Source organism: Dromiciops gliroides, chromosome 2, assembly GCF_019393635.1.
Source record: "Dromiciops gliroides isolate mDroGli1 chromosome 2, mDroGli1.pri, whole genome shotgun sequence".
Classification (NCBI taxonomy): Eukaryota; Metazoa; Chordata; class Mammalia; order Microbiotheria; family Microbiotheriidae; genus Dromiciops; species Dromiciops gliroides.
In genome coordinates, this window is record NC_057862.1 from 447600725 (window position 1) to 447619219 (window position 18495).

Consider the following 18495-nt stretch of genomic DNA (forward strand, 5'->3'; position numbering starts at 1 on the left):
CTACAAAGGACATATAAAGGAAAACACTATCTGCATCCAGAGAAAGAACTGATAAATAGAAGGATGCACAGGATGATTTTACATATGTGCATATGTGTATATACAGATATCTGTGCACGCAAATATCTGTACGCACACATATTTGTGTGTAATGGTATCCATCTCTTGGGGCAGGGAACAGAGGGGGGTAAGAAAAAAAAAGGAAATTTATATGATAACTACATATTTAAAAGAAAGATGATTGCACATGAAACTGCAAGTCTGTATATGAGATTTGCAGTTTCATGTACAACCATCTTTTAAAAATTATACTATGTTAGAGAAATGCTTGTTTTATTCCATAAATTAAAAATTAAATAATTTTTTTTAAAAAGAAAAAGAAATTAAATACATGGCAGTTGATGTAAACTGGTCCAGTTTTTTCAAACTGCGTGGTTTCTATAGGGGAATCACATATCTGCTTAATGAAAAGACTAAATTTCTTTTCATCTTTAAACCTAAGTCATAAAGAAACAAGAACCTCAATTTTGATCACCTCATATTGAGGTCCAGCCTTGGGAACATTCTTCTAATCAGCTCCCAAGGTAGGAAAACCCATCCAATTCTGTTTTCCCCAAGCCAGTTAGAGTGACCATTTCCCAGGGACTCCTCTATTCTTCTTTTAAAGAGAGTCCAGATCTAAAAATTGAAAGGGAAAAGAAGCATGGTTTCTAGAATTTCACAAGTTCTCCCACTTAACTTATTCCACTATGGAATAAAACAGGAAAAAGGTTACTCCCTCACAAAATCTGAGCATTTGGAAATACCTTGATGATTACCTGAGTTTTTCATTGTCTGCCCAAATGTTCATCATCAGAGAGATGTAGTAAAAACTTCAAGGATAGGGGGCAGCTAGGTGGCTCACTGGATAAAGCACCAGCCCTGCATTCAAGAGGACCTGAGTTCAAACCCAGTCTCAAACACTTGACACTTACTAGCTGTGTGACCCTGGGCAAGTCACTTAACCCTCATTGCCCTAGGGCGGAGTGGGGGGGGGGCCCTCTAGGATAATGATCAGGTTATACTAGACACCTACTCCTCTGTTAATAGGGCTTATGAGCAGTAATCTTCAAAACGTATGGTTGACCAAACCATTACATATCATCTTTTTGTAGTTATTCAGTTGTTTCAGTCATGTCTGATTTTTCATGAGCCCATTTGGGATTTTCTTGTCAAAGATAATGGAGTGCTTGCCGTTTCCTTCTCCAGCTCATTTTACAGATGAGGAAACTTGAGACAAACAGGGTTATGATTTGCCTAGGGTCACACAACTAATAAGTTTCTGAGACTGGATTTGAACTCAGGAAGATGTGCCTTCCTGACTACAGGCCCAGGATTCTATCTACTTTGCCACTTAGTTGCCCACATCTTATCTTAAAACTTTAAAAATCCCATGGAGATGAGCAGTTGTGATAAATATTTATAAAGTTAAATCACAAGATTTAGCTATCATCTTAGAGACTATTAAATCCAACACTCTCATTTTACACATGAGAAAACTGAAGTTGATAAAGGTTAAGTAACTTGCCCAGGATTCTGAGGTGGGATTTGAACTCAAGCTCAAGCCCTGTGTTCTTTTGTTTTGGTTTTTTGGGTGAGGCAATTGGGGTTAAGTGACTTGCCCAGGGTCACACAGCTACTAAGTGTCAAGTGTCTGAGGTCGGATTTGAACTCAGGTCCTCCTGACTCCAAGACCAGTGCTCTATCCACTGTGCCACCTAGCTACCCCCAGCCCTGTGTTCTTTTACATTGTTCTACCTGACTGAAGTCCTGAGAAAGACCCAAAATGGGGTGGGTGGTTGTTTTGGGCAATTTCAGCTTATGCCATTTAAGCTATACCTCATGAAACTATTTCAACTTCTACTGTATTTCATGGAAGAGAATAATAGAACAACAAAACATGACTATCACAGGACAAATATAAGTTCTATAAATTCTGACCCTTTCCTAACCCCTCCCTCTAGTACACATTTCCCAGAAAACACCCCATCTTAGGCTCCTAAAAGAGATTTCTTGGGCAGTGATCACACCCTTACAACCTTTAATGAAGCCACACTTAGATAACCTAGGAGATAGCCCAAGGGTCTTTCCCCTAGAGATGAAAAGAGGCATAAAAAAGCCCAGGGTCACAACTGGAACAAAAATCCATGAACCTGAACTCTCCACCCTCTGAAAGAACACCCAGGCAGTATTTCCACCAGCATTCACAGCTTGAACCAAATGCTTTAAGCAAAAACCCTGAAACAGCCTTTAGGGTAAAACCTAACAGATCCCCAGTTAGATATCTGGAATTCTAACATAATGATTTGAAACAAATGCAAATTTGTTTTAAAAGGCCACCAAAAAACTTTTTGAAAATGCCTGACTCTTGGGGGTTTTTGTGATTGAGAACCAAAGAAGGATTAGAAAGTGAACACATTAAGCTACATGTAATAATTTTCTGCAAAGCACTTGTCTTTTAGTACAAATGTGATAGGGACTTGTAAAAGCTTTTCCCATTAGTTCTACACATATTGGATGGGCAGGGTGGTGGGTGGAGTCAGGAGGAATAATGTTCTTCTATAAAACAAACACATTGCACCTTTGTAATTGAAATGCTTGGGAATTGGGATGCTATAATTTCTACTTGTTAATTAAACAAGAAGCATGACATATTGGCTAGAAAGTTAACCACAAAAAAAAAAATTGGAAATTGAGGGAATGCCTATCAATTGGGGAATGGCTGAACAAGTTGTGATATATTAATGTAATGGAATACTATTGTGCTATAAGAAATGATGAGCAGACAGATTTCAGAAAAACCTGGAAAGACTTATATGAACTGATGCTGAGTGAAGTGAGCAGAATCAGGAGAATATTGTACACCATAACAGCAAAATTGTGCAGTGATCAACCATGACCCAAGATAATTCCAAGACAGAAAAAGAACTCCAGAAAAAGAACTATGGAGTCTGAATGCAGATCAAAACATAATATTTTCACTTGATTTTTTTGTTTGTTTGTTTGTTGTGGCTTTTCTCTTTTGTTCTGTTTCTTCTTTCACAACATGACTAATGTGGAAATATGGTTTAAAAAAAAAAAAGTTGACCACAGAGTCAGGGAGAATTGGATTCAAGCTTTGTCTTGGACACATACTAGTTGTGAGACCCTGGACTATTCACTTAATCTCTCTCTTTCCCAGACATCACTCTAAGAAAATTAGTTTCAGAGAAAGATTATGTCTTACACTGACAGACAGTTTCCTTATTACACCAATGAATTCACAATGAAATGTTAAAAAAAAAAAAAGCAAATTCTAGTTAGCTGAGAAATCCACTATTATTTCAATCACTGTAGTGGAAAATCTTTATAGGATGTATTAATCCTTGTCCTTTCTTAATAAGCCACAATCTTACCCAGGAAGTTCTTTCAGTATCTGGGATAGCTCTTTACCCTATTATATCCCTCTATCATGCTAACCCCCTCCTCCTCTCATTGATTAATTTCAGTCCAGAATTTTAGGGAGGGGCCTAAAGCAGCATCTTCATTCCCCTCCTTGTTCTGCTTTTAATTTTCTTGATTCCCTGACATTGGTACCATCTCCACCCTTCCTTGCAGGTCCTTTTTGTGTGATGTCCTTCTCCATTAGAATGTAACTTTCTAGAACCAGGGGGACATTTTACAAAGTGACAGCAATATTGTAAGGATGATCAATGTGATAGACTTAGCTACTCAACAGCAATGACAATGACCCATGACAATTCCAAAAGACCCATGAATAAAAAATGCTAAACATCTTCAGAGAGAGAGATGATGATGATGAACTCTGAGTGCAGATTGAAGTATACTTTATTTTTCTTGTTTGTGTGTGTATGTTTTCTTTTTTCAACATGGCTAATATGAAAATATGTTTTACATGACTTCACATATATAATTGATATTATATTGCTTGCCTCCTCAAAGAGTGGGGAAGAGGTGGAGGAAGAGAGAGAATTTGGAACTAAAAAAAAAAATTTAATGAATACTAAAATTTTACATAAGGAAAATATTTACAGAAATAAATAAAAATATATTAATCTTTTTAACAAATGTAAACTCCTTGAGGGCAGGGACTGTCTTCCTTTTTGCCTATATCTATAATCCTAGCCCTTAGCACTGAGCCTGGTACGTAAGTACTTAATAAATTCCTGCTGCCTTTTCTCATAGAATTTTAGCATTGAAAGGGACCTGAGAGGCCATCTCAATCAATCAATCAATATTTGTTAAGCATCTAGTCCATGTAGTCCAAACCATAAAAAAAAACCATAACTAGTATAATATACTAAAAGAAGTATTCATCTGGATACTTAAAACTTGAAGACTTCCAAGGAGAGGGAACCCAGTACCTCTTGAGTCATCCTATTCAACTTTTAGACCACTGTAATTATTAGGAAGTTTGGGAAGGTGGTTATTGGGTTTTTTTTCCTCTGACATCAAACCAAAATATATCTCTTTGCAACTTTCACACACTGCTCCTGGTTCTCCACACTTCTTGTTCAGTTGTTTCAGTCACGTCTGATTCTTTGTGACCTCATTTGAGGTTTTCTTGGTAAAGATACCAGAGTGGTTTACCATTTCCTTCTCCAGCTCATTTTACAGATAAGGAAACTGAGACAGAGTTAAATGACTTGCCCAGGGTCACACAGCTAATAAGGGTCCAAGGTCAGATTTGAACTCAAGAAGATGAGTCTTCCTAACCTCATGCCCAGAGCTTTGCACTCTGTACCACCGAGCTGCCCCACACTTGGGCCAAGTCTTTTCCTATGTCTCCTCCCATGTGTCCTCTAGATTTACCCCCTTCCCATTCTTAGTACCACCATGACTCATAATCTTATGGAGCTCATGCATCATGTTTCTCAACAAAAATTCACATTATATGGTACAGAGATGAAGATGGTATAAGATATAGGGCTTGTAGGTATGTTGAATCTAGGACATCCATCCGCGTAAAGTTGGTGTTTTGAATAAACCAACTTACAAATTTTTATTATAGACATTGTACTTAGCCCCACACTCAAGGCTGATCAATAAAATTTTAATGTAATAATAATAATTAACATTTATATAGCACTTCCTACATGCTTAGAACTGTGCTAAGTGCTTTATAATTATTGTTTCCTTTGGGCCTCACAACAACCCTGGGAGGTCTGGTCTGGCTGTCATCCTTTGTTCTTGAAGAGGACCAAAATAACATTACTATGTTGGAGTCAAGGTACAGTGTGTCCAACTGTGGATGATTAGACCAATATGAGCTCAGAAGGCTTTTACCACAGGTTGGGCACAAATAGCCCATATGAACATTTGGAGTGAAGTTGTCTCTAAATTTGCCCATCTCATGCTTTGCTCATAGAGCACAGCATCTTCTCTGATGTGGGCACTCCATGCTGGGCCAGTTCTGTGCCAGTGTCTCCCATGTCTCACAATCCATTACATAGTTCTTCAGAGAGACCTTGATAGTGTCCTTGTATTACATCTTCTGATTTCCATGTTAGTGCTTGCCCTGTGTGAGTTCTCTGTAAAACAGTTTCCTAAGCAAACATATGTTTGGCATTCGAACAATGTGGCCAGTCCATCAGAGTTGTACTTTCTGCAGTAGGGTTTGAATGCTTGGCAGTTCAGCTCCAGTCTCCAGAACCTTATCTTGTTGGGTGATGGTCAGAATCTTCCTAAGACAATTCAAATGGAAGTGATTCAGTTTCCTGGCATGGTGCTGGTCTACTGTCCAAGTTTCACAGGCATACAATTAGGTCAGCACAACACCTCTGTAGACCTTCAGTTTGGGAGGCAGCCTAATATCTCTTCTCTCCCACACTTTCTTTCTGAGCTTCCCAAACACTGAGCTAGCTCTGCCAATGCTTGCATCAACCTCATTATCTATGTGTACATGCCTGAAAAGTACAGTGCCAAGTTAAGTGAACTTACCCACAGCAGTCAATATTTTCTCCTTTCCTATTCTCAGTTCTCTGTTGCTCGTGCCAATTTGGACCCAACAACATCGAGAAAGCAGAGGTTCTCCACCAGCCAGCATTGAACCATCCATGTGTGGAACCATCAGTTGAAATGGAGAAATTTTGAATTCTGTTGATAAGTTCACTCACCTTGGCAGTATACTTCCCAGAGAGGCATACTCTGAGAGGTAAGTGCTATTAACATGCCCATTGAGGAAACTGGGGCAAATACATTAAAGGACTGTTCCAGGGTCACGCTGATAGCAAATTTCTAAAGCTAGATCTGAACTCACTTAGGTCTTCTGACTCTAGTCCCAGTGCTCTAACCACAGTGCCACCCAGCTGCCTTGTTTTTTTCTGATTTGGTTCATAATGAAGTGAATTGTATCCACAGAGGGCTAAGGCATAGACCTGTGATTTCAATCGTATGCTTAATAATCAGATAAAGAAACTCTCTCTACCAATGCAGACAGAGCATCTTCTCTTCAACCTATTCTGTAATGAAGCAGCCTAGAATGACAACAGATTAGGTGACTTGTAGAGGACCACTAACTAACTGTGTGATTTGGGGGCAAGTCACTTAAACCCTCTAGGCTTGTTTCCTTATTTATTAAATAAAGGCATTGGGTTAGATGATGGCAGTGAAGTAGAGCAGTGGCTAGAGCACTAGATCTAGAGTCAGGCCGACCTGAACTCACAATCCAGGCTCCTACACCTGCTGTGTAATCCTGGGAAAGTCACTTAACACTGTCTGCCTCAGTTTCCTCATCTGTAAAATGGGGATAATCATAGGTTTGTTGTGAGGGCCAAATGAAATCATATTTGCAAAGTCACAATCCAGGCTCCTACACCTGCTGTGTAATCCTGGGCAAGTCACTTAACACTGTCTGCCTCAGTTTCCTCATCTGTAAAATGGGGATAATCATAGGTTTGTTGTGAGGACCAAATGAAATCACATTTGCAAAGTTCTTGTCAAACCTTAAAATGTATAGAAATGCAAGCTATTAACAATGTCCAAGGTCTCCTGAACCTTAAAAACTGGAAGTCTGTGATTTGACATCCCTTTAAGAGTTTGTTAGATAAAAGTTTCAAAAAGCAAAGAATTGGTATTTTGGCAAATAAGGGATTATATACCACTAATAAAATCTATCAAGAAAATTAAACCTAAAACATTACCTTCTGAGTTTATTGGCCACATTTGATTTCATAGGGGCATTCCCTCAACACAGGTATCCTTAACTTAGCATGAAATAACTCATTTGTTATTTGTTATGTTCACATGGGTGGAGATGTTATTGAAGTTAATAAAAAGCCAAAACAGAGTTATAAATATATTTTAAAACTATTAATATGTAACCTCTCAAACTTCCTTCTTCTAGGTAAGAGAAATAAATTAGAATTATTTACCCTGAAACAAAAAAGTGAAGATGTGATATATTAACATAATATGTGTTCTCTTTCTCTGAGAATAGAGAAAAAGAATTTTGTAACAATGATAGGTTTAAATACTGAAAAGAGGTTTGCAAAATTCTCGATTAGAAAAACCTTCTCTTGGATCTCTTCCATGTAGAATGGGAGGTCCTTGAGGTCAGGGACTGTCCTGTTATTTATTTTTGTACCCCTAGTTCCTAGCACAATAATATAAAATAGGAAGTCCTACCTATCTAGGATGATTTGTGCTCTCTTTTCCTGGGGTAGACAGTGGAGTTTGGGTGTGAAAAAACTGTAGCCTGTCCTCTTTTCCTGCCTTTATTCATGCCATTTTCTATACCTGGAATGTTTGTTTATTGATTGATTGATTGGTTAATTTGGTGCACTCCTTTTCTTCATCTCCCATTGGATTTTAAATTATTCTTTAAATTCAATTCAAATGATACCTCCTCAATGAAGCCTCCCCTGATGCCTCCCCATCATTATGATCTCCCCCAAGACCTCAAAAACACTTTAGTTTACAACTAAGGAATCAGATCTCAGCATTGATTAAGGACCTACAGTACACAAACAATTGTACTAGGCCCTGGAGATACAAAGTCAAAAACACAATAGTAAATGCAAAAGACATCCAGCAAGCAGCTGACAATGTATGAATGGAGTTCAGGAAAAAAAATGATCAGGACTGAATATACACCAACAACCCATGTAAAGTTGATGAGATGTGAGAGAAAGAAGAGGAGGGCCCAGGACAGACTGCTGAGGAATACCATCCTGAGGGGACAAGGGATTAAAAGATGATCCAGTGGTGAAGACAGGAAAAGAACACTCAGATAAGAGAAGAATCAGGAAAGTCATATCCTAGAGTCCAAAGGAGAGATGATGAGGAAGAAGGGGTGGTCATATCACCAAAAGCTATAAAGAGGTCTAGGAGAATGAATGCTAAGAAAAGACCATCATCTTGATCAATTTAGATCACTGGTAACTTTGGAGAGAACATTCTCAGTCCATTTGTCGTATCAGAAGGCAAGTTCCTGGGACTAAAACTTTAAGTGAATGGTGAAAAAAAGAGGGTAATGGGTGCAGATGACTCTGGTAGTTTGGCAGTGAACATTACATTATATAGAGGATGATAGTTTGAAGGGGATGGAAGGTGTCAATTATGGGTTATTGTTTATTCTCAAAGATATATATATACTATATATGTTTGCAACTAGATGGAAAGGATCCAGTTGGTAAGGAGAAACTGAAGATAAGACAGAGGGAATAATCCAGGGGCAAACTCCTAAAGAAGATGAAAAGTGAGGAAACATAGAGATGGGGCAAGTTATGTATTAGTCTTGACCCAAAAAAAAGTCACTTCTTCAGAGTCTGGAACAAAGAAAAGAAACAATATGGAAGGCTTTTAAGGTGTGGAATGAGAGAAGAAAAAGTACACTATGGAATGTTTTGGGGGTTTTCCCAATAAAGTGGGGGATGAATACATTTGACAGACCTATAGCAATTTATGAATGGGAATATCAAAGCCTATACTTAACAGATGGAGTGAACCTCAAGGGAAAAAATGATTTGGATAGGAGCAAAGTAATAGTCTGAAAGTAACAGTGAGGAACGAGTATATCAACTTCTTTCCTTCTACCCCAGCACGTCCGAGAGCACTCTCTCAAAAGCACCAGATACTGGAGATGTCTAAGAATTGGGTATCTTCAACTGGGGGAACCTAGGTGGAACAGTGGATAAAGCACCATCCCTGAATTCAGGAAAACTTGAGTTCAAATCCAGTCTCAGACACTTGACACTTGCTAGCTGTGTGACCCTGGGCAAGTCACTTAACCCTCATTGCCCCCACCAAAAAATAATTAATTAAAAATAAATTTTAAAAATTTTTTTAAAAAATTGGTTATCTTCAGGAGGAAACCCGACTTCAGTGAACAACAGAGAAATGAAAAAAAAGTGATATAAAGAGATTTATAAGAAGGGAGCCTATTAACAATAGAGTCAGGATTCTAGAAAACACAATGGAATGAGAGGACAGAGAACAGGCTATGTACCATGCAGGGATGAGGCTGAACTGAATAGAAATGAGAGTGCTGAAGGGACATCAGAGGGAAAGGATTTTCCCCTGAGCACATGGTGACTAAACAGAGGTGTGAGTAGCACAAGGTGGTGTTTGCCTGCCAGAACCCTGTGACAGCTGAACCCAAATCTAGGCACAGTGATGGTGGCATCTGCTTCTATTGTCATTTCAAGCACGGGGGACCTCTGGGGGGAGACTGGGTAGCAGCAGGGAGCTCTGTTCCAGAAGAAACTCTGAACATAGAGCAGGCACTTCTTTCCAATCTCCAATGCTAGGAAGTAGGTGTGGTCCCCTGAGGCTCAGCATCTCTGGTGAATCCATTCAGAATCTCCCTCTGAGACCTGTGGGCCCTCACAAACCTTCCATTCTCTCCAAGTCGATGGATCTGTGATCCCACACATGCAGGTGCTCCTATCCACACATTCTCTGGGTGACTCTGGTACAAGGCCTCCCATAAATCCTCCGTGAGACATCCCCCCCTCCCCCCCACAATGTGCCTTTACTCTAGGTCTTAGCATTACATGGATTCATGAGCTATGTGGCACATAGACTACCTACCAGTTATCCCTCCCTCTATCAGGCCCACCACCATTTCTGGTCATCCATCTCGTTGAGGATAGCTTTTACAACATCACTTCTTATCTATGATTTATCAGTAATATGCTGTAGTGTGTGTATATATATATATATATGTGTGTGTGTGTGTGTGTGTGTGTGTGTCTATATATATAGACACACATACATAGACACACACACACTTAGACCCACAATTTATCTGTTCATTGTACTTGGGTTTATTACAATTTTAATTCTTCAGATATGGTTTTCTGTGTTTCATGTATTGCTGTGTATTGTAGTCATCTGTGGTTTTTGTTTTAACCCTCTATTAGACTATCAGCTCTAAAAGAGTAGCAAAACGTTTTATCCACACTTAATTTTCCTTCCTGTGCCTACAATAGTGCCCTCTGAACCAGAGTACACAGTAGGTGCTTAATAAATATTTGCTGAAAGAAGGAATACCTTAATTTATGCCACAGTTGTTTGTTTGTTTGGGTTTGTTTTTTTTTTTTTTTTTTGCTTTTAGAGAGTACTTGACCCCTGGATATCTCATTAGCCTTATTTCTGAGTTCTCAGTTTTTACTCAGAAGGGGACCACAGAAGCAAAGGGTTTTATGTGTAAGTTCAGTATTATGTCACCTTACTGGAAAACTGGGCAGTCATCTCTCAGAGCAAACAGATCTAACTGGTCCTTTAAAGCTGTAAGTCTAAACATCAGCTTCCCTTGAAGTTAAACGACCCAATCAATCCAATTCTCTTGACCTTTGTTTATAACAGTCTAAGAAGGCCTGATAAGTGTCTGAATTGCTTCATGTAAATGCGGTCCACATAGTTGACAGAAAGTTCTCCTCCCATCAGCAACAAGACCTGGGTACACCATTCTAGATATTAAAGGAGTGCTTTCCTTCCTATTTTATAAAACTAAAAAGCAATTCACCTATTTATGAGCTGAAATTGCAATAGGCTAATCCTGTGCTGATCAATCATAAATGATGCGAGATTTGCCTCTAGCATACAGCTGAGAGACAGCTAAGAACAAGAGGCAGCTGTCCCTGTTGGAAGCAAAGTTTCCAGATGTCTGAGAGTGAGACCTTTGCATTTGTAGAGCAAAGCTCAACAGGCTGTAAATAAGTAGGAGACTTGAGACCTGCTCTCTAAGCCATTGGTGGTGCTGCCCAGTTCATTTGCTTGAAATCTAGATGGAAGCCCTTTCAAAGCAAAACTGATGGAAATAGTTTGTGACTCAACATGAAACCCTGAGTATGGTTTTCTGGGAGATCCAATTACATTCACTAAAAAAAAAAAAAAAAAGCCCACAGAACATTCCCTTGGGATTGGTAAATGTGTAGAGGTGATGGCCCAGCATGGAATGTTAGTTAACAAAGAAAAAAGTTAGACTGAAGGAATGGATCAGCCTGCACCACCCCCTTCCCTAGCCACACACCCTATAACCTTCCCCTCCCCCACAAGCATCCTATAGCTAGAGATCCTAAGTAAGGAAATTCCACTGCTTAACAGGAGGTGGAGCTGATTACCCCAGAAATGGTTTGCATTAAGAAGAAACAAAGGATGCAATTCCTTCTTAGATTCAGAGTATTATTGGAGAGAGTTTGATTTGTTGGAAGAAAGGCTATCAATGCAACTTCAGTAATTAATAACTAGATTTGGTTTTCCTCATCTTCAGACTATCCTTTTTTCTGTGCCTTTTCACTTCAAAGGAGATTTTTAAATGGCATGAGGATGGACTAAGATTGTGGGTATAGAAATTAAATGTAATCTTACCCCCCAAAAGCAAAGAAATTCTGCCTACAAAAAACCCTTTTAAATTAAAAACAATTTTGCATCTTTACCAAACCATATGAATATCATCAAATAAATATTAACCACAATGGAGAGAAACCTGTATTTTTCTATTGTCGACAGTGCCCTCATGTGGCTTCTAAGATCACCTACACTTAAGAATTGTTTAAAACTCAGGTCTAAATTTAAAAGCATGAGTGTGTGTGTGTGTGTGTGTGTGTGTGTGTGTGTGTTAGAATAAAACTCCCTTGTGTACTTCAAAAAGGAATAATCTTTCATCCCCTAAAGACAGTTAAGAATAATGGGTCACAAAGCAGGAGGCACAATTTGGTGGGTCAACCAGCCAGCATTGATAAGTAAATAAATGCTTACGAACTACAAAGAAGTCTTTACAATAACTGAGGCACTGAAACCTTAACTTATCACCCAGTTTGATTTTGATCTCCAATTTTATTTTATAAAAACAAAATAATTTAACAATATAAAGAAGAATAAATTCCAACGATCTGCAAAAAAGTCAGTGGCTTCCCTGATTCTGAACAATCAACAGACTGTGTAGTCAAGTATTGTACCTGCATATTAACAACTGTTCTTGAGATTTCAGGTGACCCTCTCCCCACCGCCCACCCCCCCTCCCCCCAAACACACTTTCTTCTAAGGGTGCAATAATATGTTCATATTTTCCAGTATTCAGTAGAGTCATATCTGCATTGTGAATCGATACAAAACTAGTCTGTAACGTAATAAATAAGTCCTAGAAAGTTGCCTGAGACTCACAAAAGTGAAAGAACTTGTCACATAGGTAGTAAACATCAGAGACAGAATTTGAATCCAGTTCCTCCTCACTTCAGACCTAGCGCTCTATGTACTATTCCATGCTGCTTTTAACAACTGCGTTTTACACAAGTACACAAATACTGCTGAAACATGGGGCAAAAATCTTTCACTCAAGGTTTTCTATGACCTGACTCCATGTTTCGTGAGTTCTGACAGCAATGAGAAATAGGTTTGCATTCAAATTAAAGAATTTTTTAAAAAAACTCTTTATAGTGTCTCACTAAAACTATGGAGGAAAACAACTGAATGTACTAAAGATGAGTGACATATGTGCTACAGGAGTACTGTAGGTTTAAACCAACCATTTCCTGTTCTGCCAGACTCAATTTTGCCAGAAGTCAATAATAGTGCCACAATTTTTCTCATTACAAACATCTGCTGCATTAGGAGAATCTCATGCAAAGTGCAAGGTAAAAAATAATAATAATAAATCATGGATTCATTCTAAGTAGTTGAAGGGAACATAAGTAATCACCTTTTGGAATCAGATCTCAAATAAATCTTGCCTATTTAGTGACTAAGACTCATTCTTCCAGGGAGAAAGCTGGGGAGAGAAAGGTAAAATAACTTGCCGCGGGTTACACAGTCATATCAGTATTAGCAGTATTCCTGATCATATCCTTCAGGAATCTGAAAAGTTATGACAAAATACTCTCCACTTCATCCAGGGTCCAGATGGGCTATGTTATTCCCTTCAAGTCACACTGAAAGTCACTGATGCTGAACTCAAGGTTCTAGGCATGGTTTTCCCCTGCCTTGCCTTCACTATCAGAGGGTTATTTCTACTCATGGATCCCTGATTTCTAGATCCCCCAGTGAAGCCATCCTTCCATGCCTCTTGGGGAGTTGGGGTAAGCCTGAGTTCTATAAGCCTTTTCCAGAAGAGTGCCTGCTCTGGCAAATTGCTCCCACCAAGATGGAAAAGGTTTTGAGTGGGGGTTTAGTCTCAGACTGACTAAACCCAGTTGTACATCACCAAAAAGTTGGCTACTCGGTGATGATGTATTTTTTTTGGACACTATAACCCATGTCAGTCCAATATATCTGAAAAAAAATAATATTTTAATGACCAAAAGCTGAAGCTATGGCTCAGGTCCTGCCGTTAAAATATGCCTATGTCAGCAATGCAAATACAGGTACATTCCACTTTAAGCATACTGATATATGAAAACCAAGATTTACAAAACCAGGAAAACCCAGATTTTAAAAATTAGAGTGGCTATTCATTTTTACAAAAGAATGCTTTACAAAAAGGAATTCACCATAAAATTTAAATAACAAGCCCTTCTCTACCCCATCCCCATCCCCACCAATATATAGTATTTTAAATAATGGTACAAAAAAAATCAGCTTAAATACAGCTTTTCAGAAATACATTGTACACAGTAAAGTACACTTGCAAGAATGTTTCCAAATGGACCACCTTGTATATTTTTACACAACCCTTTTTTTCCCTCCCCATACAGAGAAAACAAGTTTTTAAAATGCAACTTGAATTCTCAATTACTGGAACACATTATTAACTGAAACCTGTTCTTGAGGAATGAGCCAAGAGGCAGCTATAGTAAAGTTGGCTAATAGAACAATGACTTTTTACCTCAGTCCTGAAGTCATTGCCATTTGGCGACATGATATTTGCATTTCTGGCCCAGCCAGCCAGCTGAGTCTCAGCAGAAGACCAGGTAGAAGGGGCACAGAAAGGAACTCTATGGTTCTCTTCCTATGGCAATGTCTTCAGGACAAAGAGGATCATCTTTGCTGGAGTATTTAACTCTGTGAGAATCAGACTTTTGTGTTGAATGAGTCATCAAAGATGTCCCCACTCTGGCATTTCTCAAAACCATTCAACTCATGTTTGGAAAAGAGTCAACTTTTCATTGTTCATGCTGATTGAGGGAAGATTATAGCAGAACAATCAATAAGCATTTGTTAAGGACTTACTATGTACCAGTCATTGTGCTAAGGTTGACACAAAGAAAAAAACAATGGTCCCTGCCCTCAATACGCTTATATTTTAAAGGGGGAGACAATGTACATAAATTAGAACCTAGGAGATAAATACAGTAACTTTAGAAGGAATGATAACAGCAGCTGTCAGGAGGCTGAGTACAAGAAAGCACTCCTGGACAAGCAGGTGGTGCTTGACCAGATAGTCCAAAAGTCATATTTGGTTTTGAAATGACAGATTTTTAAAAATAGCAAGATAGTTTCTTGAAATGATGCAGGCAAGTATACAGAACGAAATACAATAGATGGCCGGCTCAGCTGCTATGCTGATACCCCATAAAGCCTCTGAGTCAGTAGAGGATATATGAAATTAAGTAGATGAGAATTACACAGGATAGAAAGGAATGGAGGGGTTTCAATATGTAGTAATGAGGGAACTTGAAAGCTTCAGCTTTGAAACATCTAAGTATCAATAGTTCCAGATCATAGGATCACAGATCTCAGCCTGGAAGGGACCTTACAGGTCATCTAGCCCATGGCTTCTTAAGCTGTGGGTCACCACCCCATATGGGGTCATGTAACTGACTGTGGGGTCAGGAAAAATTTGGCAGTAAATGTTTGGTTTGTATACCTATTTTATATACCTATATACCTGGGATCATGTAAAAATTTCTCAGGCAAAAAGGGGTTGTGAGGGGAAAAAGCTTAAAAAGCCCTGATCTAGTCCAATCTCTTAATTTTACAGATGAGGAAATTGAAGACCAGAGAATTTAAATGACTTGCCCAAGGTCATATGAATAATGATCTCCCAATTATGTTTTTATTAGCTCATACTGAAGTTAGTTTGCTTTCTCTAAGTACACATTAATTGACAGTACATACAATCTGAGTAAGAGAGCGAGCTGGCATAGGTAATCCTAAAATTAGATCATTCAAATGAAAATCATTGGAAGTTGACCATACATAGATAAGGGCTAGGACTTATTGCAAAATCACCATCAGATGCATGAGCTATTTTTCATTTTCATCTTTCCTTTGAAGCATCATTACAAAATGCTTGTCATATAAGCATCATTACAAGAAAGTGAACCCATAAGATCCTACAATATAATATATAATATACATTTCAAAATTGTACAAAATCATACCAAAGGCAAGTATAAAATTATAACGCAGCAGTGCAAACTCCTTTAAACTCTTCTATACCATTTAAATTAGAGAAACCAAGAATATAGTAAATCTTTGAGGCTGAATGTCATATGTCTATATGGCTAGGAGTATTAATTTTTTAAAATCTGTTTCTGGTCTGATTTATATAATACACAGAGATTTAATTCATAGTAAACCCCTCAAATAAAATGACTAAAACTTAAAATATTATCAAACTCAATTTAGTTTTGTATTCTTCATGCTTCTGGAAGTAATCTAAAAGCTCTTTCTCCTGAATGAACAGGGTATCAATTTGAGCTTTGAATATTGGCAAAATATAACCCTCTAATTGAAATTATTTGGACCACAATATGACAAAAATAGAATCAGAGAGTCATGTGGTATCATCCCCTACCGCCACCCCAAAATCGCATTACAGAAAAACTGGCCCAATTCCCTTTTAAATGTCAGTATTCTCAAAGATGAACTGCAAAATCAAGTTCTCCACAGACAAGGCTGCTGCCACAGAAGCAGAGCATGGTTGTATCATCTGATCATAAATGAGTATTGGTCATTTGTGCAACATTTAAAAATGATCATTATTTCATAATGTCATGTGTTTAGAGTATATTTACAACTCCCACTAAAAGGGCTGGATATCATAGCCAAACTTCAGGGTTTTTGTATCCATCTGAATTCAATTATCCAGAATTGGCCTACATTCCCTAATGGGGGATTGCCTTGTAGTAGAAATGGAGCTTGCTTTGGAATCAGAAGACCTGGGTTTGAATCCTTGCCCTGTCAATTAATATGTAACCCTAGGCAAATCATTTCCTATTTCTAGGCCCCAGTTTCCTCATCTGTAAAATGAAGAGGTTCAGATGATCTCAGGTGATCTCTAAGGTCCCTTTCCAGTTCTAAATCCATGATACTCATTTTACATGACTCAATTATCCCAAATCCCTATCCCTGTTATACTCTAAACATATTTACACTAAGGATAGTGTACCTTACATCCCTCACCTCTAAAGGACCCTCACTGACTGAGAAGGGTGGTCCACCATAATTTTATGGACTTCTTTGATACTTGTAAACAGTCATGGTGCCCCTTCTAGGGAGCAAAGGATTGAAAAAACTCTAAAGAGAAAGGAAAGATGAAAGATAAAGAGAGTCTTAATGTAGCAGGGAGTTAAGGTACAGAGAATATTTACAGGTTCCATTCAGAAACAATAACTTCGTGACTATCTTTGCTGACGCAAAGTTGTTTTTAGTTCACACTAATGTCACCCAGAGCCATGCAGTGGAGAGTAATAAGCCTTTTGCCATAACTTGGTCTCTAGCATCTAAGAAGGTTTTTTTTCCTAATCTTAAAGTGCATCATGAGAAAAATTCAGATTTCCTGTAAACTCAGTGGCATTTATGTTTGTAAGTATCTCTATTCCCTACATTCTTTTATAATCTAACCCTTCTTTTTTCTAGAGTCTCTACAATTCTATAACTAACCGGTCTTCATCATCACTACTGGTGTCACTGTATTCTACTCGAGTTTGCTTCCTCATCCCTTCTAGGCTCCTCTTCTTGAGGGTTTTAGCAGATACTCCAGAGGTGTTTGAGGACTCTCCAGGATCAGCAGCAATGAAGCTCTCTTTAACTGTGACCATTCTAGCTACTTGGTTTTTCCCATTATCGCTTCCATCTATGCAGGTTCCATGCTTTTCCCCACAGCTATAATAGCTACTGGTGGAAAAGTATGTCTGTGGTCTCACTGTCACCTGATGTAAATTACTTGTACTAGGTCCTGCAGCTGGTGTCTTCAGTTCAGTCTTCCCAGTCATTCCCAATGAAGCTGAGCATGAAATTCTTGATCCAGATGAGGGTTTCTCTGGTAAAGGTGAACATGATTTGCCTACTACTATAGGTTCTCTGTTTGGGATGCTTTGTGACAGAGGCACGACTATAGCTGAATCTTGGGCCTGAGACTCATCACTGTGAACTCTTAGGGTTTTGTGGTTTGATTTGGCCCCTAAAGAAACAGAAATGGCAGACCCAGATGTGACAGCATCAGAATGATGAAATATTCCCCTGCTATCCAAAGAGGACCCTAAAGGATCTAAGTAACTTTTTGAAGTTGAGTCTATTGAAATGTGTTTCAATGTGTCTTGGGAAGGAGTCAACAGCAATCCAGTATCAAGGCCACTGTCATATGCAAAAGGTTTAGCCTTAGTTGTGGCCAAGCCACAATGTGTTTGCAGAGGTAATCCTGAAGTGGTGGTAGTGTTCTGAAGAGAGGCATCACCACACTCACTAGCAGATGGAGCCAGATCCTGAAATAAATGAAAGAAAGCAGAAATTTTTAAAATGCCAATCAGTACAGAGAGTTCTGGTCAAAGACAATGTAATACTACTAATAAAATTAGCAATGATTTGTGCAACACTGAATGCCATCCAATGCACAAAGAAAGAACTGGATAATTAATAATTAATTAAGACATTATTAATTACATTAATAATAAATAACAGTTGCATGGTGTTTTAATGTAATAATAACAGTTACATGGTGTTTCAATGTTTGCAAACCAGTAAGCCAACTAATTGATTTGATTAAAAAAATTGTTGACATCATTTTGTATTTTTCTGCTCTATCATAAATTAAAATATTCAAATATCCAATAAGCTCTCTCCTCCTAGTTC

At 38.4% G+C, this 18495-nt stretch overlaps 1 protein-coding gene across 1 annotated transcript in view; it reads right to left on the minus strand.

Annotated features, from left to right (window-relative positions):
• Positions 1-15335: 15335 nt before the first annotated feature.
• ZNF831 (zinc finger protein 831) overlaps positions 15336-18495 on the minus strand; it is a 99024-nt gene continuing 95864 nt past the window's right edge. The window contains exon 6 of the mRNA XM_043988853.1: positions 15336-18128. Coding sequence (XP_043844788.1) covers positions 17289-18128 — 840 coding nt within the window. The 3' untranslated portion in view covers positions 15336-17288. The remainder of the gene's footprint in view (positions 18129-18495) is intronic.